The following is a 20,937-nucleotide window of genomic DNA, read 5'->3' on the forward strand; positions in this document are numbered from 1 at the left end:
CCTGGGCTAAATCAGTGATGCTAAAGCTGCAGTTCCACTGTTTGTCCACATCGTTGACCCTGGAACATTCATTCCCTCTCCATCTTCACCGATCCTGCACTCAGGGTCTCTCTTCCCTTGGACAGGCGCCACAATCCCAGCGCCACATGTAGAGACACGCAACCGTTCGCCCTCTCATTCACACGCCTGGACAATGCAGGGTCTCCAGGGAAGCTCCTGCATGTGTTTGGACGGCTGGAGGAACCCGGAGAACCCCGGGGAACCCATGCAGACATCAGGAGAACATGGAGGCGCCTGTCCAGTCCCGTCTGCACTGCTGCATTCCAGATGTCTCTCTCACCGTTACGCTTACTTTACTATCAATTTCTCCACATGTACTAGACATGCACACTTTCCCACGATGACATGAAATGAACAAAATAGGGTCAAATGAACAGTGAAAGTAAACAACAAATAAACATGAAAGTTTAGAGTATAAAGTGCACACAGATACAATCTACTGGTACTGATTGCCAGTGTTTGTAGATCATCTCCCCACCGTCTCCTCCACCTTTCCTTTCCTTCTGGCTGATGTTCTTCTAGCTCTTCGTACCCCCGACACTTTCCTCCACCCGTTCCAACCAGCTTGAACCTGATTCTCCACCTCTTTTCCACACTCTCCTCCTCTGGACCGTCGACCTGACAAGTACTTGAAATCCTCCGTCTTCTAGATCTCCCCTCCCTGTAGCCCCGGTGTTCCCTCGGGTTCCACTCGTTCACACGCTGTGAATATATTCCGTGCAGGGAAACAACCCTGCCTCTGTCACTAAACACTTCCAATTCTACCGAGGTTTGGAGTCCGAGGTCGACCCGAAGATCCGCAGCTCCAGATGATCAGTTGTAAAAGTATGACATCATAGACAACGACGTACACGTTCACTGATTGCTGCAGATTCTTGGTATTGCCGCAGATCTGCAGAGATAACGGAGAACATCCCCGAGTCACTGAACGCCTCCTCAAACTGTCGTACTTTCTAAATCTAGTTTTTGCGTAAATTGTGTCATTGTGGAACAGTTGTGTAATTGTGTCTCTGCTTTTTGCAGATGATGTGGTTCTGTTGGCTTCATCACGCCATGATCTTCTGGGCAGGGAGGTATTCCGTTCCGGGCATGTCCATCTAGGAGGAGACCACAGGGAAGACCCAGGACACGCCAGGGAGGGACTATATCGCCTTGGGGTCCCCGAGAGGAGCTGGACCATGTGTGTGTGTGTGAGTGTGAGTGTGTGTGTGTGTGTGTGGGGGGGGGGGTCTGGGCCTGGCTGCTCCGGCTGCTGCCCCCAAAACCCGACTCTGCATAAGCGGGGCCAGATGGGTGGATGGATGTGTAATTGTGAGCATACAAGTTCTGGGGACTCCTTTAAAAACAATTGGAAAAGGTACTGTGTGAAACAAAGGGGAGGAACCTGCCAGGTGGTTTCACCGGGGGTTCGTTGGAGGCTCCTCCCTTTGGAGGCCGCAGACACACCTGTTTTAGATGGGCCTAAATTTGAAGTCGGGTAAATCCCCAGAAGTCGTACCTTCGTCCCTAAAACGACACCACTGTCAACACGACAGCAATTCCGGTTTCCTCGAAAAGATTTCGAGAAGAACGAACCCGAAGCGGGCGTTTGCCGGAGAGGCGACTCGGAGGAGGCTTCGTCGTGGAAAATATACAGATGGCGGTCCGTGGCGGAGAATAAGCCGCCCTCCTCCTCCGTGAAAGCACCCCTTGTTTGCTCTCCTGCCTCAACACAGTGTGCTGGATCGCCGCCTGCCACCCGATCTCCTCATCTCCCCTCCTCGCGCTCCCACGTCTCCGAGCCAACTCTAATTGCCAGAGATAGTGATATCACGCCAGTGACAGGCCCCTGTCCGGGGATAATTGTAAACCGTGGCTCCCATTTCAAACTTCATTACATTTCAAAGCAACATTTGTGGATGACTTGGCCGGGGGGAGCGCGCCGAAGGCCTCTCGGCGAGGAGGCGGGGAGGAAAAAAAGTTGACAGGAGCGAGAGGGGGAGGAGAAGGGTGGAGGACAAACTCCATATTTGGTGCGATTCCAACCGGAGTGACAGTCGGCTCTTTTTTTTCTTCTTTTTTTTGGACGAGATGGAGGGATAGAGCGGCGGAGATCAAGAACGCCGACGTGTCCAACATCGGCCGGGTAATTTCATTAAGCCGCGCTCTTCGGGGGTTTAATGCGGACCCTTTTGTGCGGGGCGTCCTAAGCTCTGCCTGACAGGATTAGGGCCCCGTAATGACTCTTTAATTTGCAAACTAATTCAAGTCTGTAATTGGCCGTCCATTGAAACCACTGGAGCTCTGAATTCTAAAAGGCCCCTTTTTTTATGATTATTGTTCGGCTGAATGTCATGCATGCCTCAGAGAACCGACTGCCGCGACCAGCAACACCGTACACACACACACACACACACACACACACACACATTGTATATATACAGTGATCCCTCGCTATAACGCGGTTTACTTTTCATGGTTTTGCTGCTTCACGGATTTGCATGGTGCATTGTGTTCTGCATTCTGATTGGCTAAAAAGCCACTCCGCTTCTTCTCTACCTGTGCGTCAATACCGTTGCAGTTTAATATGTACACGTACGTAAAACAGCTTGCCGAATCTACATGACGTACGTGCAAATTCTCTTGCAATGTCGAAATTCTCTAATATATAATGTTGACAAAACGCTCTGGAGCGACAAAAGGGCCCAAAAGGCAGCGGAAGATGCTATCTATGGCAGATAAAGTTAAACTTCTGGACATGCTAAGGGAAGCTAAAAGCTATGCGGCTGTAGGTCGGCATGACGAATGAATGAATCTTCCGTTCGTTCCATAAAGAAGGAAGAAATAAACATAAGGACGACAGCAGCGATGTATAATAGAGTATTATATTGTATAATAATTGTAAAAAAAGATAAAGGTTTCTACTTCACGGATTTTCATGGGTTCTTTTTGGAACGTTACCACTGGGAAGCATTTCTTCCTCAAGGCGAGAAGCTCCCAGGTTGGATCCCCTTCCTGTGTGGAGTCTCCATGTTCTCCCTGTGTTTGGGGTTCCTCAAGGTTCCTCCCAGGGTTCGAACACATGCAGGAGGTTCAATGGAGATCCTACATTGACAGGTCATGGACCACAGAACCCGAATGCAGGCTGACTAGATAGATAATCTACACACCATCGTTTGCGGACTATTAAGCGCTCCTGAATATCAGCTGCACTGGCTGAGAACAACTCCATAAATCTCTGTAATCTACATCTAAAGGCCACACCTGCCTATAAGCTGCACGTGTCCATGTTGTAACGTTAACATTTTTTTAAACTTGTAATTAAATCCATACTGGCAACATCCACAAATACGTGCTGGAAATGCAGTGGCTGTAACGCGACTGATGAAAAAGATGAATATTAAATAAGACGAGGAAAAGCCCATCCATTTTCCTTCCCAGCTCTGTCTTACTCCAGCTGATGGCTATCTTGCTCTTCCTCCTGCGCACTAAAACCGTCAAAGTCGCCTTTTTCGCCGTCAGCATCGAACCGCCTCAGAATTTCACGCTCGTTTCATCAATCCGACGTGACGAGGCTAAATGTTTTGGTGGCGTGAAGCTTGTCAGCCCCGCGAAAAAATCCAGAAATCAGCCGCATCGTTGTTTAAGCTGCCGTGTTCAAAGCGTGCGGAGAAAAGTAGCAGTTTATAATCTGGAAATTATGGTAAAAAAAATTAAATGATTATTTTTCTCTATATATGTATATATAGATAAATACATGTATAGCTAGATAGATAGATGGAGAACAAAACAAACACCATTGCAACACCTATACTTCCTGAGGTTATCTTGCAAAATGAATGCCTGCAAACACACACACCATCACACACACACACACACACACACACAAACGTGCCCAGCTCATCTCAATAATGTTTTTTTCTTTTTCAGCACAGAGGTGAGAGATAAAGTGACCCGGCGGCTCTCCGGCGCCGTGCATTTAATCCTCAACCTCCCCTCCGGCCTCCTCCTTCACAGCTGCTGCCTCCACTGGAGGTGGAGGGATGGAAGATGGTCCAAGAGTCACTCCTGGAGCCTCAGTTGGAATGAAAGCTCCCCTGATGTTCCAGTCCAGAAGATCCGACCTTCCCCCTACCGCCCGTTACATTTACATTTTCAAGTATTTTCTAGCAACGAGTAATATTCCCTCTCATTGATCACATGTGTGAGCGTACAGACGACCTCGCTGAGCACACTGAGGACCACAGTGAGGAGCATTAGATGTGCACGCTGTGGCCACACCAGTATCACACCTGGAGTCATAGCTTCCATTTAGTCCATATTTTTCCATCAGAAAAGTCGCCTACTACTTTAGCTTCGCTGCACGTTTTGCAGAGCGGATCTTTCTCACTCGAAAAAGAAAAAAATCTCACCCAGTCTCACCGCTGGTTCTTCTATTTGCACGTTCTGGTCCAACTTTCGCCTTGATAAGGGGTTAGCATGTTAGCATTAGCGTCCCTTAACCCCGCCACACTGTTATCATTGTTATATAACGTGTATGGGCGGAGCACGTGCGCAAATACTGTCAATGCCGTGATTGGCTGCGTAGCGTGATTGCAAAGTATCGCATGATTGGCTGGACAGCCGTCACTCACTCGGTTACACAGCAAAGTGATACAGACAAAAATGTTTTACAGTGATCCCTCGCTATAACGCGCTTTACTTTTCACGGTTTCTTCACGGATTTGCATGGCGCATTGTGTTCTGCATTCTGATTGGCTAAAAAGTCACTCTGCCTCTTCTCTACCTGTGCGTCAATAACGTCGCAGTTTAATATGTACACGTATGTAAAACAGCTTGACAAATTTACATGACGTACGTGCAGATTCTCTTGCAATTTCAAGTTCGAGTCTTTCTTTTCAATGTATAATAGAGTATTTAATTGTATAATAATTGTAAAAAAAAATAAAGGTTTCTACTTCACGGATTTTGAATATCACGGGTTCTTTTTGGAACGTAACCCCCGCAAAAAACAAGGGTTTACTGTATATCTAATTCCTTTGCAGTGCGCTCACTGCGCTGGATAGGTTTTCTTGTGCACCGAGAGTGCGAGCAGTGCAAAATAGCCCAACCAGCACCATCTCCATCCATCCATCCATCCGTCCATCTGTCCATCCGTCCATCCGTCCATCCGTCCATCCGTCCATCCGTCCATCCGTCCATCCGTCCACACACCGGTACCTGGTTTGGAGCCCTCGTCCACAGAGCCGTTGTACACCTGGTTTTTGAACTCGGGCCTGTTGTCGTTCATGTCGATGACGAAGATGTAGAGGTCGATGGGGTTCTCCACCTGGTTCCCGTTCATGTCCACGGCGTGCGCTCGCAGCTGGAAGACAAAGGACGGATCACGGCCCGTGATTATTTACACGGGAGGAGATAAAGATGGAAAATGGCGAGTCTGGATCTGGTCAGACGTGGAGCCCGTTCGCTTTGCCTCAGGTTGTGTTCGATGGCTCAAGATTGTATCGCTCCCATGACAAATTGGTGTATTTAAACTCATATTGAATCATATGAACCTTCGACCTCGGAGGAGCGAGGACACGAGTGGTCATGAGGAGAAAATAAACAGAATAAAATAAAACAAAACGATAATAAGGACTTGGCACTTTGTCGTTGTGGATAGTTTTAGTATTTTTCAGCTCGACTGTTTGATGCTGAAGTTGTTCATTCACGATCTGTTCCGCTTAGCAAGGCTATCATATCAAGGCCTTGCTAACATAGCAAGGCTATGTTACCGGGCGAGAGGCGGGGTTCGCCCTGGACCGCTTCCCCTGTCGGAGTGGCCGTGCTCCGGGGGTCCATTGGTCCATTGGACAGACCCGCGGGCACCGCTACATGCTAGGTCTTCAAGATCAAGAGCAACATTGGGACACCAAGCTTGCAACATCCCGGTGCTCCGGGGGGAAAATGCAAAAGACGGAATACGTGGAATCCAGACGGTCGCCAACAGCAACCTCAATAAGGTTTAGTACCAACAAGGACACCCTTTCAGATGTCCAGGGCCGTGTGAAATGGAGGCACCTGTCAGCTTGAAGGCAAATATTCGCTGTGCGCCCGGTTGCCCTTACATGGCTCTGAACGTTGGCCTGCAACCGTCAAGCACCAGCAGGCGTTACATGCAGTGCGGAAGCACCTCCTCTCTTGAGTACCTGGTCCAACACGGTTCGCCAGAAAAGAAGATGTGGTGGAAGCCACGGGAGAGTTCCCAATCTCTTACAAAATGGATGAGGTCTGTTTTTGGCGGTATGGCCACGTGGAGAAGAGACGTCAGCGGCCAGGACGACCCTGCGCCCGAGCCTGAAGGGACGAGAAGTGACGTCTCGGTCGCCTAGACTTTTGGCGACCGAGCCGTCGCTTCTTGCGGTAGCTTTTATACGTCTAAGCCCTAGATAAAGAAACGCTACTAGCAAACGTCAGCCCCCGGTGACGCCCGAGCTCGTAAGAAATAGAGAATCCCGCTGCCGCGCGGGACCGACGCTAGCAAAACAGTGAATCCGGCTCACTATTCAAAATGCACGACACCAAGTTACACAATCTCAAGTTACACAAGTTTCAGAAACACGTCCAAAAATGTAAAACTACAAAATGGCGCCTGGGGAAGAACGCCGCTTCTGCTGGCTTCTTATCTCAGGCACAAAATCCCGCAACCCGTTCTGTTGGGAACTGGGTCTGGCATAAAGGCAGGGTGTCTGAATCCGCCGCCGGATCCCGGGCCGACATCCACACCTGTTTTTTTTTTTTTTCGCTTGAAAGAAAGTCCTGCGCTTTCCCCGCTGAATTCGCAAATAACTGTCAGCTCATCACGAATTCGGCTCAGCCGCTCGCAGATCAATGGACTCACCGACGAGGATTCCTCACAAAGTTTGGACATGGAGTTATTATGAAAATCAATACGTGCCGCGAAACCAGTCCGGGTTGCATTCTGAGAAGAAAGAATGGAATGAATGTAAATGTGAGGAAATAAAACGACTGGATGATGAAGGAAGTGTTGTGTTTGGATCCTCGTTTTTTTTGTCTTTTTTTTTTTCCAGGCGAAGGTTTACCAGACAGACTGATCCAACATGAACTCCTTGATTCTCTCTAAAGCCGGCGTAATTCCCCGCGCCCGACCCGGGGATGTTTATATCCCCGAGCATGGTTTATTCAGCGGCTCCTCCTGTCAGATGGAACCGGTGTGGATGTTTAGTTTGTATAATGGTAAAGATGAAAATAAACGGAAAGTAATCTTCATCTCGATTCGGAACGCCCGACCCGCCGACATTATGCAAATAAAAGATCGGTATCATTGAAATGTGGCTCCTTCATTAGCAGGCGGGAGGAGGTCCGATTTTTGACTTTTCCTTCAAACAGGAAAAGTCAAAAAGTCAGGTTGAAACCCCAGAAGAAAAAATTCTAGACTTCCTGTTTTTCACATGCGGAGGAGAGGGAAGAGGAGGAAGTGTACTCCGATCCCAGTGAACATTTCCACGCCGTTGCAACGGCGCCGGAGCCGGCCGAAGTAGCCCGCGGGCGCATTGCAGCAGGAAATGGAATCCGGAGCATCGGCTCCTCGGAGAGGCGAGGATCCTCTCCGGCGCTGCCCATCATCTTCCTCCTCGCCATCTGCCTTCAATTCTGCGTCTCCTCTCAAGGAGAGCCTCCAGGTTCTTCCCCGAGGTTAATTTGACTGTTTTATTTTGCATTTCAGATGGCGGCGCGGCTCGATATATCCGAGCCGGCCGCGGCGGGCGAGGAGCCTCGGCCCTTCGTTCCACGTGCATCCTAATGCAATAACGGCCAGACGCAGAGATTGCCGTCGTGTTTAAAGAAGGTGAAAATAGAATTGCGGGCCCATATTAAAGGTATTATCTTGAAAAGGCGCGTGGAGGGAACCGCGTTCGACGGGGAGGCGACATCTTGATGGAGATAAGAGAAGGTTAAAGAGTTTTGCTTTTCCTCATCGGGATGCATCCCCATAGATGACGTCGTCTAATTCCGTGCTCAGATGCCGCCGTTTGTACGGAAACCCAGGAAAACGAAAGTCGCTGTTGAAAACATCGGCGTTTGCTCTCACGGCCTCGACGTGAGCACCTTTTCGTCCAATCCTACCTCAGCAGCGCCTGACGCTTATTACCGAACTGATGCGGGAAGACAAGCCTCACAGAACATCAACAGAAGAGAGAGGAAGAAGTGGGACGGATCGTCCACCGAGATGCGGGTCAAGCATACCCCGGGCAAGGCACTGAGCCACCTCGTCGCTCCAGATGGTCTGGTTAGAACCTTGCAGGGAAGCTCTGCTTCGCTAGTATCATAGTAATAGCAACAGTTGTAGTAGCAGTAGTATTGCAGTCGTGGTGTTATTGGTGGCGTAGGCCTCCCTCCAATGGACGGGTTTGTTCCCCTGCTCCTCACAGTAGCCAGAGTCATAGCAGCAGCGCTCTTAGGTGACACGGTAAGAGGATTGCAGTAGTTGTTGTCGTGGTTGTCCGTCCCCTGGTTCTTTCCATCTGGGTGCCAAAGAGTCTTTGGGCAAGTCGCTCCTGACCGTCCGGTGAGCAGCTTGCGTGGAAAATCTACTGCCGTCGGTGTGTGAAAGGGTGAATGTGGTCCAGTGCACAGGTCCATCCAAGTGGAGACTCGTGGACTAACAGCGGCGTGGGGTGGAGGGTTTGTAGAAGCAATCATAGTTGTTGAGGTAGTTGTGTCGGAGTAGCAGCAGGAGTGGTAGTACCAGAGGCACAGGGGCCCCTTAAGATACAAATCATTTATATACAATTTCTTAAGATAGGAAGCGCAATTCAAGCAAGTTTTATCCTTGGAATATGAAAAAAATTTCATGATATGAATACAAGAGCGGGAAAATGAAAATGTGACAAACCGACAGGGTACAAGTCAGTTCCCACACCTCCATGACGCCGCTGCATCTTCTGAAGCCTTGAGAACGCCCAGCGGCCTCCAGCATCCCCTCCAACACTTGGTCCAGGAAGACGATACAGAACGCATATCTGCTGCCGTGTTCCTTCTCTTGTGTGGCATCACTTTATATATTTGTGCTTTTTCAATAATCATCATTGGTCTGAAGGAAGCAAGTGGAAGATGTTTTCTATGGAAATGAAGCACGAAATAACAGCAAAGCAAGAGCGCGGTGTCTGTGTGACCCATATCTATCTATTATGTCGCAAAATCGAGAAAGAGATCGCTGGCGAGACCATAACGCCGTGAGAAAGCGCGCTCTATATATCGGGATTTAAAATGTGAGTCGGCAGAGGCGAGAAAGTTCTTCTGAAAATTCATTGAAGACACGAAAAAAATCCACATACAAACCGACTCGTGGAAGGAATTAAACTCGTATCTTAAGGGTCCGACCGCGGTATTTGTTGGAGCGGGCGTCTTTCCCAGGAACGCAGCTCTGCTCGCGGTTCCGCGGAAGCTTCCTTTCACTCGAAGTGAAGGTTGTAAAAGCCTCCCATCTGCCCCGAGTCCTCGGCTAAGCATCCACACACTCACCTTCACGCTCTCCACGGCGACTGTTTAGAGCGGGAAAAGCGAGGAGGGAAAAAAAAAAGAATCCGACTCGGAGCCTGGTGGTAATTTATCGCATCCGCAGACTCTCATTTCGCTCCAACAAGACCTTTCGCAGAAGGTCCACGGGAAGCGTTCACCTGTATGCTTTTCTTCAAAGGTCGACCGGCACATACATGCAGCTCTTTGGTGCAACATCATTTGCTCCGCGGGATGCAGAACATGGAGAATAGCTGATCTCCGCTGTTGTGTGTGTGTGTGTGTGTGTGTGTGTGTGTGTGTGTGTGTGAGACTCACGTGGTAGGACGAGCGGTGTTCTCGGTCGAGGGGTTTGGTGACGAACATCTTTCCCAGCACCGGGTCGATGTTGAACACCTCGTTGGGCGGCTGATCCGCTCCCACCCCGGTGATGCTGTATCGGATGGAGATGTCCTGGTCCTGGTCCGAACGGATCTGCAGTGTCGGAAAGAACACACACACACACACACACACACACACAAAACAAACACACACACACGACAACTTCATTAATAATCAGGATTATTTCAAAGAGTAAGCGATAGAAAAAAAATTGTTCTTGTTCGATTGGACTTGAATTTCTTCGCTTGCAGATGTTTCAGCCTTCATCCAGGAGGAAGAAGACTGGAATCAGGACCTGGATGACTGAGATCCTCCACAGACCTTCTCCTGAATGCCGGGTCACTTCAGACCGCCATTTCATTCAAGACATGCAACCGTTCACCCTCTCATTCACATGTCTGGATCGCGCGGGTCTCCGTGAACCTCCTGCATGTGTTTGGACTGCGTGAGGAACCGGAGAACCCTGAGGAGAACATGGAGACTCCACACATCCAACCAGGGGACCTTGTGTCCGTCTGGCAGAATCTCTCCCCGCCGCTTCGCCGAGAATCTTTAAAAAAGTTTGAAATAACACAATAAGGCGTCCTCAGCTTTGGCCGAGCGGCTCGGCAGAGCCGTCGCATCTGCAGGAGAAGAAAAAGCCTCCGGCCTCCAGCCTTCCTCCTCAGGACCTTGGGAACACAAAGGTCTGGATCTCCGCGGGCGTCCGGGCACAAAGCACCGTAAACAAGTCGCCGCGACGCCATCGACTTTCCGGCGGCGCCGTCACGCCGACCTGCCGCCGCAGGCCTGGCGGAGGGATGAGGGTTTGGAAGGTTCTGTCTCTGCCGGCCACGGACGCTTCCTCTGCTGCCTAAAGTCTCCCTTTAAATGAAAAACTTTAAAAAAACTTCTGAAATCCCCAGTTTGTTAAACCTTGTTGTGCGAAGCCACTTTTCGTTTTTGTTTGTTTTGTTTTCTTGTTTTTCTTACTCCGCGGCCCCGGTGGTGAGTAAGCCTGTTCTAGCACAGTCACCTGAGGGAACTTGATATTGCATATTATTCTCACACACACACACACACACACACATACACACCGAGACGCAAAGAGGACGGCGAGGGCATGCAAGCCCTCACACACAAACAAACACACACACACACATTCATCACAACTTGGCATTTCCAGCCGCAGCATACCTGGATTGCATTAGAGCTGCTGCCAGGGGGGGGGCGGTGTGTGTGCCTGTGTGTGTGTGTGTATGTGTGTGTGTGTGTGTGTGTGTAGGGTGTGGCGCGGCGTGCATTTGCCAGAATTGAGCTGCTTGAAAATAAAAGTAGAAATGATTCACTGTTAACTTTGATGGGCAGGTGGTGATTTGGAGCGACGAGCCCGCCGCCGCCGCCGCCGCCGCCGCCGCCGCCGCCGCCGTGTGCAGAAGAAACACCACAACTAGATTTGGGGGGAATGAAAGTGCGAGGTTGTAATTGTTGTGTGATTAGTTGGAACACAAACACACACACATGTGAACATGTAAACATGTAAACAGAGACACACACTTTTCCATGGAGGCAGAAATGCGCCGGTCGGAGGTGTGAAAAGGTAAAATGGGGTCCGTCTAATATCCGGGAGAGGAAATGGCGCCCGCGAGGAAATGGGCCTGCGTTTTGGTTAAACTGCCTTTGTGGCGAGGACGAGCCGTGCACTCAGCGGGGATTTGGACGGGAGAGCTCGGTAATGGAGGCTGATTGGCTGATTGGAGGCGGGTTTGCAACGTGACGACTAAATACCAGCCCAAAGAGAGCCAGGATCCCAGCCGGGCCCATCAGACAAAATGGCTGAAGCATAATGGTGTGCATGCAAGCACACACACACACACACACACACACACACACACACACACATTAAATTACATTTATTCATTGAAATTTCTACCTGGGTTTAGGTGAGTGAAAGCACTGCATCATAAATTCCCGAATTCATTCGTTCATTCATTCTGTGTTCCACCTACAACCAGCTGAAATCCAGTGAGATGAGGTTCTTCCAGGATCCATCACGGGGCCACATGGAGACACATAACCATCCACCCTCTCATTCACACCGTTGGACAATACAGGGCCTCCAGTGAACCTCCATCATGTGTTTGGGCCGGAGATGTCGTAGCGCAAGAACCATTCACACGTCTTGACAACTTGGGGTCTCCAGTGAACCTCCATCATGTGTTTGGACAGTGGGAGGAACCCGGAGAACCCTGAGGAACCTCAAACAGACACCAGGAGAACATGGAGACACAAAGGAAAGATCCCAGATGGTTGGGAATCCGACCACCTTCTGGCTGTGAGGAGGAGGAGGAGGAGGTGCTGGACGCCGTTTCCCACATTCAGAACAAAAGTGCTTGAAATTTAGGTTTCTTCAGAGTTCTAACCTCGAAAACTCAATCACCCACGACACACACACACACACACACACACACACACACACAGGTTGAGAAACCAATTTAAAACTCTCCTTCGACACCTGGAAGGAGAAGACCTGATGTTACTGACAAAAGCAGAGGAAGACGTCCAGCTGCCCAGGATGATCCAACATCAGGGGTCTCATGAATAAAAACATGGAAGGGATCCTGAAAAAAGGACGTTTTAGACGGCAGGAGAGGCGGGGATGAATGAACGAATGAATGAACGAATGAATGAATGAACGAATGAATGAATGAAGGAATGAATGAATGAACGAATGAATGAACGAATGAACAAATGAATGAACGAATGAGTGAACGAATGAATGAATGAACGAATGAATGAATGAATGAAGGAAGGAAGGAAGGAAGGAAGGAATGAAGGAATGAATGAACGAATGAATGAACCAATGAATGAACGAATGAATGAATGAAGGAATGAATGAATGGACCAATGAATGAACAAATGAATGAGTGAACGAATGAATGAACGAATGAATGAACGAATGAATGAACGAACGAATGAATGAATGAACAAATGAATGAATGAAGGAATGAACGAATGAATGAATGAAGGAATGAGCCGGCCATGCGTTGGATATCAGTCATGACGTCTGCCTTTGGGCTGCGCATTACCCCGAAATAAGATTATTAATAATAATAAATGGTCTGTGTGAAGTTTATTTTGGTATAAAACAATTAACATGTTCTCATGATGCACTCAGTGTGTGTGTGTGTGTGTGTGTGTGTGTGTGTGTGTGTGTCAGACAGAGAGGAGGAAAGACACACACAGAAATAAATTGTAATAATCCCATGCTGACGGTCGGTCTAAATAAACAACAGACCAAAAAGGACGCGTAAATATCCTTAAGAATTAATTACAGGATGAAATTGAAATCAACCCGGCACCACGCCGTCGCTTAAAACACGATTATCAGCACACACACACACACACACACACACACACACACACACGCACACACACACATACACACCCTTTTTGGGTTCTTCTTCGGGGTACTGTCGGTTAAACAGACAGGAAACGATGGTGGCCATCTTTGAAAGTTCAGGTGTGTGTTTTTCGCTAAAAAAAGGGAAAGGCCATCAGTTTGGCGACGGCCTCCTCTTTCTCCTCTCCTTGGTTCACCCTGTCATCACTCAAACCTCCTCCTCGGGTCTCCATGGGGACGGGAGGCATGCGTGAAAAAAATGAAATGACTTCAATCCACCGGCCTCGGCGGCGGCGGCGGCGTATAAATCCTCGCCAGTTAGCGAGCGATAGCTCCACGTAATTCCATTTGGGGTCCCCCCCCCCGACGCCTCCCCCGACGCCTCCCCCGCTTCCAGAAAAAAAATCCAGCCAAACACGGGCGTTTTTTTTTTTTTTTCCTTTAATTTAAATGGCCGAGAGGCCGAGCCAGAGCGCTCACCCTCGTGCGGCTGTAATATAATACACCAGAACCTCGGACGACCAATTCAATTCCTCCTTTGACTCCGTTTGCAAAGCCAAATGTTTGGGAATCCAATCAGTGTTTTCCATTAAGATCGATGGAAACCCCACTGATCCGGTCTCAAAACATCCTGCACTCTTTTGAAACCTCTTTATGGGTTCACTTGTGCCAAAAATACAGAAAGGAACTAAAGATGACCTGAATTATTGCAGTGTTTCTGCTGTTCTTTCTCTTCTCACAAGCACTTGGACACTAAATCAGCAAAAGTAAAGCCCTCAGGCATACGAGACCCTCGCGTGCACTGACCCTAACGCTAATGCTAACGCTAACGCTAATTCCTGCAAGCTGTCTGTCTTTCATCCAAACCAACAATGACTTTTCTTCTTCTTCTAAGACCTGAGACCTTTGCTTCTGTCATGTAGTTGCTCTGTTAGCCACATCTGCTGTCTTTAGCATATCTTTGTTCTTCAGCATCGTACAGATGGTCTTCTTAGCCGTGTCGTGGTGCTTGCAGAGATCTATAACACAACACTCTCTCGTTTAGCTGTTATTTCATTCTTCGGATCGACTGAAAATCTTAACTTCTTCTTCACACCACTATAACGAGTACTTTTTGGAGCCATCATGAGGGCTAGCTTGCTGAAAAATCACAAAAAAAGCCTTAAACCATTGACACAACACGGAGCGGCACGCACGACAGCCACGACCCTACGATGTTGCGACCCAGAAAGCCCATGAGATTGTTGGCGCGCCGAGGCTCGTTCTCAGCTCGATTCAAAATTCGATCGAAAACTGGTTTGTCGGTGTGGCACCCAGGACTATTTTGATAGTTGGATTGGTAAAGTTGGATGTGGAGACACCCGTGGAGACACCCATCCGACATTTTTGTTTTGTGTGTATATTGTTGTTTGATTTCAGATGGCACACACCCACACTATGCTGGAAAAGTTTAAACTGACGCTGTTGCAGTTCTTACTTTGACCGGGGGTGGCGGTAGTGACACAACAGCGGGTGGTCGACGGCTCGAGCCTCGCGCACAAACAGCGGTTGACGGCGTCAGGCTTCACGCCGTCACTCGCCGCTCTGACTGAAACGTATTAACTTGTGTATTCCAGGTGGGTTGAGCGTCCAGGTAGTCGTATATGTAGCATCGGTGTGGGAGTTTATGGGTTGAAGGAGACGTTTTGGGTGGTGGAACCAATGTTGTTGTGTGTTTTACGTTATTAGAGTCATCGCTAACCGGCGCTAGCAAAAGTTACCGTTAGCTCTTGTCATAAGACGTTGACTGCTCAAGCCTCGCGCACAAACAGCGGTTGTCGGCGTCAGGCTTCCAGCAGTCACTCGCCACTCTGACTAAAACGTATTTAGTTGTGTATTCCAGGAATAAATCACACGTGACACACTAGTTTCTGCCTCCTGTGTGTAACATAAGCTGCAACGCAATGTTATGAATTAAGGTATAACACGGTATAGCGCCCAACAGGCACTGCTGGTTTGTGAATACGGCAGGCGAAAGGATGGAGGGCTCAGACCTTCTCATAAATGCTTAAAAGCACATTTTCTTCTTTTTTTTCCTCCTTCCATTAATAAAAAAGTGGAAAAAAATCTTCCGTCTGTGACTTTTACACACACACACACACACATGCACCTCCATTTAGTGCAAAATAGCAAAGAGCTTCCCATCCTGGTTGGCGCCTTCAGCTGCCGTGGATGTGTTAAAGGGTGAATGAGATCCAGTGCAAAGGCTTTGAAAGCGCGAGGTGATGAAGGAGCTTTAATGAGCGGAGAACGTTTACCGTTCAGCATTTTAATAACGCTTAAAAAACCCTGGATGGCGTTCTGGTGTACGTACGCATTCACGCGGCAGCGCCGAGCGGATCGACGGCGAGGAGCCGGCCCGTCACGGCCGTTTCCTCCCGCGTCCCGAAACCAGACGCCGTCTAAATGAGACATTTGTCGACGGATCAAAGCGATTCCGTCCATTAGCCGCCGCTCGTCTGGCTCTGGAGGAGATCTTATCGCCGAACTCGGCTGCCGTTTGCCGCCGTAAAAATGAAATCAAATGAGGAATTATCGTGCCGGCGCATCTTTGCGGGGAAAACAAGAAAAAAGCAGAACAGAATCCCTGAATATACGTCGCCCCAGCTGCCAGAGGGGGGCGCTGCTTCTGATCTGGAACGACGATCAGCGCCTGGAAAATCTACTTTAGACCCAAAGATGCCGAGGTCTTCCGTCTCAGACGCGGTTCTGGTCCAGGAGCCAGAACCTGATCCCTCCCTAACCTCCATTTTCCTGCGTTTTGATGTAACACCGGTTAACTGGACGACCGGCTTCATTTGCATCCAAGAACGCTCCGTCCAAATTGTGTTCCAAGTAGAACCTTCTAGTTGTGCATCCCCTCAGGCTTTGAGGGACCATGATCGGGAGCGCTGAGACCTGCACCTTCAGCTCCCCAGCAAAGAAGACGAAGAAGAAGAAGAGGAGGACGTGGACACCATGAAGGTGGAAGCTGCCACAGCGTTCATGGAATAATATTCACGTTCCATCGCATGGTTGGAGTGTTTGTATCTTCTCCCTGCGCTGCAACCCCGTTAGCCGCTAGCTAACCCCGCACTTATTCTGGTGAAAATGTAGCTGTTCCTCTGTGAGCCCAGGAAACCCCTCTAAGCTGCAGCAGGACATGGAGAGCTTGGACATCTTTGACCCTCCATTACTCCTTCCTTTTGTCCCAAGAAAACATCCGACCAGCGACCGGGATTGCTTTTGATGCTGCTCTGCAGTGGACGAGAAGTTTCTGGAACGGGGCTTATGAGTTCCACCAATCACCAAACGGCTATGAATTCCTTCGGAAGCAAAAAAAGGCCCGAGTCAGAGCTGAGATGGTCCACGGTTCCTTGGTTCCTCTCGGCCTCGTTCCTGACAAAGTTTTCGGAACTGCAAGAAGTTGCTACTGTGCGAAAGCACCTCTCGATAGGAAGAGTCTGAACGAACCCAAAGGGACGACGGAGCGACACGAAGAAGTCGTCACACTCTACAGGAAGTAATATTCCTTTCTGAAGCACTTCCTGTTTGAAGTACCGCCTTGCTGCCCGTGAGGACTTTGTTGGACGAACCCTCTGAGTAGCTGGATGGAAGAGGGCTGCGTTACCATGGAGATAAGATTAAATTAAATGAGATGTGATTTGTAAATGCGGTCGGTTTGGTTTAAACCCACGTTAACGATGTAGGTATTAAAATAAATTGGTATTAATCGCGATTAATCTAAATTGATCTGCAATGACACGATTAATCTGATCAAATGTATGTTCGTTTGACGGTCCTGGCATCGGGTGTTCCTCGCAGTGCCGGTGGAGTTACCTCCAGCCAGGACCCCTGGAGAAGATGCACCTCCAACTGTGGACTTCCACTTGTGGAACCTCAAAGGGTTCGACGAAATTTCGCACCGAGTGATGTCGGCTTTTTTCCCTCCGTCATTTTCAGAGGCTTAAAAATAATTGGACATTTTACAGACAAGCGGTTCCATGGTCAAGTGTGTGCCGCTCGATCGATATTCTATCACAGATTAGCCGATAAAAGGGGCTGGTTTAGATTCCATGAGATAAAACTGGTGGTTGTTCACTGGAACTGTCACAGAGGAGGTTCAAAGAGGTGTGATTGCAAATAAACACCCGGTGAGGTTTGAAGAAGAAGGCTGGCGTTGCTCGGCAACTCACACACACCCGGAGGAGCGAGGAAGTCGGCAGGACCGTCCTGGACGGGCGGAAGGAGCTTCTCGGCAGCCGGTCGACTCAAGAAGACCAGAAAATGTCGGGGCAGAAGTCGGAGTGGTTGTTATGACCCTGTGATTGCGACGGCGGACCTTTGCACCGGACGGATGGGAACGCTCCAGGCCGGCAGCGAAAAGGACTCCGCAAAGTGTCTCTATAATGGAGATGTAATTATTTGCTTTTGTTTTATTTCTACCGGGCCTCAGATAACGACCTATTAGGGCCACGGGCACGGCGCAAATACGTTCCTGTTTATCTTTTAAATAAAATCCTTGGATTAACTCCGAATGAGTCCTCGCACTTATGGATTTCCCCGACAGGTTCTCGGCATTAGGACTTGATTGTCCGCATAAACTGAAAATGGGAAATAAATTAAGAAAAGGAAAATAAAATGAAATATAACGGGTGTGGAGAAGGAGAGGCCCTCCTTGGCGGCGCGACATGTCCATAACATGCACAGTCATTTACACAACCATAAAAGGTCATAACTTCAAGGAAGATACTGCAGACAATAATCACAGTTAGAACAACTACTAGCTGGAGTTCAGGTTCGGGCTTCACATTGTTTTACACGCCTTCTTCTCTCAACCTATGGGACAATAACCTATGGGATCTTGGGGCAGCAGCTAAAGCAGAGGAACCCCGACTTCCTTCTTCCCTCTCCTCTCTCCCACCACCTGGACCAGGTCTTCTGGAGGGATCCAGAGGTGTCCTCAGTCCAGCCCGGGACACGGTCCCTCCAGCGCGCCCTGGATCTTCACCTGGACCTCCTCCCGGCGGTGACATCTACCGGAACGCCTCGGCAGGGAAGCCTCCGGGAGGCATACCGACCAGATGGAGCCGCCTCCTCTGGTGGTTCCACTCCACTTCCTGGATGACCGAGCTCCTCACCTATCTCCTTTACTGTGGAGCCTGCCGGAACCTCATCTTCTGGGTATGAATGGATAAACGAATGGTTGGATGGATGTACAAGACTCCGGTGTGCCTCGGAAGAGGCCGTACCCTTGGTGAAGCATACCGACAAGGGCCACATCAGAACTGATCCACAACCGAGTGTCCGATCAGACGAGTCGCCCGACCCGAAGCCGCCCACTGAGTGGGGAACCCACCCGGGTTTCTCAAACTCCCTGCCGTTTATTTGTTGCCCAAAAAGGAAATAATGAATCTGTGATTTGGTCTGTTGACAACGAGACAGGAGCTCACAGGAGCTCCTTCTTCTGCAGAGAAGCAATGGGAGCCACGGCGGGCAAAACTGCAAATCCACCCTGATCGATTCGATGTTACTCCATTACGATGCCGCCTAATTATTTTTCCAGACAAAAAAAAAAATCAAAGAGTCACATTAACGCCCCCCCGCAAAAAAACATTAGCACGGCGCTAATTAAGAAAAAAAAAACAGATAAAACGCCGAGTAATAAGAGACAGTTCTTGAAATTAAATCACATCATAAGTCAAAGCGGCTAATCTGCAATGCACGCCGGCCAAATTTCAGCGCATTCAGACATCAGATCAAATAAACAGGAACCCTGGATTGCCGCGATGTGAACACAAGCCAGGGTTTCTTAACAAACCAGGCGAGGTGCTCGGCCTCGTGGAAAGCTCAGCGCTCACGCGACGCTCCGTTCCGGATTCTTCCTTCATCCCGGCTCTCCGTCGCGTGGAAACGCCGGCGGTTGTCGGGCGGCGCCCGCCGTGACGGAGCTGCGGGCGATTCACAAAGCTGAGGGGGCTCGTGAGCGGCGTGGAGATTTATCCAATGAGCGAGATCCAGGCTGATGGTGGACCTGGAGAGCCTCCATCAACGCTCTGCTTGTCCATTATGTCTCACAGCGGTCGGGGAGGGCAGGACTCAGCAGGTGGAGACGGAGGTGACCGACGTTCACGTCTGATGTTCGCCGTAACAGCGGCGCCTTCAAATGTTCCTTCTACTTCCCCCTGAGCAGATACATGGACTCCTGCGACCGACCGAGGACGATACCGGTGGATTTTCGGGAAAATGCTTGCTATCAAAAAGGAGAAGATGTTCCTCTTAATCTGAAAAATTCATTCCTTCGTTTTCGATACCGCTAACCTTGCCGTCTGGAGATGTCGTAGTGCAAGAACCATTAACTCATCTGGACAACTTGGGGTCTCCAGTGAAGCTCCTGCTTGTGTTTGGACGGCGGGAGGAACCCGGAGAACCCTGAGGAACCCCACGCAGACGCCTGGAGACGACGCGCAGAAAGGCCTCCTGTGGGAATCAAACCGGGGACCTTCTGGCCGCGAGGAGGAGGAGTTGCTAACCGCTGCTAACTTCTCTGTGGAGTCTTCTCTGTGATAATGTGACACAGTCGGGCTTCTTCCCCCCCGCCGAGTCTTACTATTGAGTTACAACATCCTGCCTTTCCAGCCTGGCTCGTCTTTTCGGGGTCTTTTTCTTCGGGTGTTCAGGGTTGGACACGGTCCGGGTCTCTGGCTTGTGCGATAGCCGTAAGTGTATCACGCCGGCATTAGCTCGTCCGCTCACTTAAGCCTCCTCGCCGTATTCCGCTCTCACTCCGGCAGATTACCGCAGAAAGGCTTATATGCATAGCGGGCGGATGAACGCGGGGGGCTTCGCTGTAAACACTCAGATTGGAATATCACGCGTTCGCCGCAACGCCACCGAACACGTCTGAACGGGAAGTGGAGGAGCGCAAGCGATCGAACCGCGACGGCTAGCGTTACCGCCAACGCCGCAGCATCGCAAGACGAAGAAGAAGAAGAAGAAGAAGAAGAAGGAGGATCCGTGGCGTTTCTGCAGAAACACTCGGAAGCATCGCAGCTCTTTCTCTCTGCCGCCTTTCTTATTTGGTACTTTTATTCTGTCGTGACCCCGTTTGTTTTCCATGCTGCCGCTGCACCTGCTGCGTTTGAAGAGGAATGTGTTGCAGCAGCTCGGCGGTTTACTCCTTCACCCGCACGCTCTCACCGCTCCCACAAACACAACCACTTCCTCCATGCCAGTTCCTCTGACGCTGTTTCCCCGGAGAGTTGGCGAACGCGGCAGTTACATCTTCATTCATTCATTCTCCACACTGGAGGAGGGTTCATCCTGGACCAATCACAGGGCCTCATATAGACACAGTCGCCCGTCAAGTCTGATGACATGATTCAAATCTAAATAAATAAGCAAAGACTGAAATTATTGGTATATTCATATAAAAGTAAGACTGAATTATTCCTGCCCAACGTGTCTGTGGAGGTTCATCCAGGTCATGGGGATTTCTTGTCAAAGTCTTCATGTCGCAGCGACTGGACCGGAGTCTTCACTTGAAGACGTCTCAGCCATCGTCCCAATGGCTTGTCCACGTCTTCAGACCTGTGAGG

General features: G+C 49.5%; 1 protein-coding gene across 1 annotated transcript in view; it reads right to left on the reverse strand.

Moving 5' to 3' along the window:
- LOC147214581 (cadherin-4-like) overlaps positions 1 to 20,937 on the reverse strand; it is a 227,971-nt gene that overhangs the window by 34,771 nt on the left and 172,263 nt on the right. The window contains exons 6-7 of the mRNA XM_086141303.1: positions 9,877 to 10,032; positions 5,260 to 5,404 (exon numbers count right to left, since the gene is read on the reverse strand). Of these exons, the coding sequence (XP_085997429.1) occupies positions 5,260 to 5,404; positions 9,877 to 10,032 (301 nt within the window). The remainder of the gene's footprint in view (positions 1 to 5,259; positions 5,405 to 9,876; positions 10,033 to 20,937) is intronic.

Source organism: Fistularia commersonii, chromosome 34 (assembly GCF_037954325.1).
Source record: "Fistularia commersonii isolate RoL2024-O1a breed Wild chromosome 34, RoL_Fcom_v1.0, whole genome shotgun sequence".
NCBI lineage: Eukaryota > Metazoa > Chordata > Actinopteri > Syngnathiformes > Fistulariidae > Fistularia > Fistularia commersonii.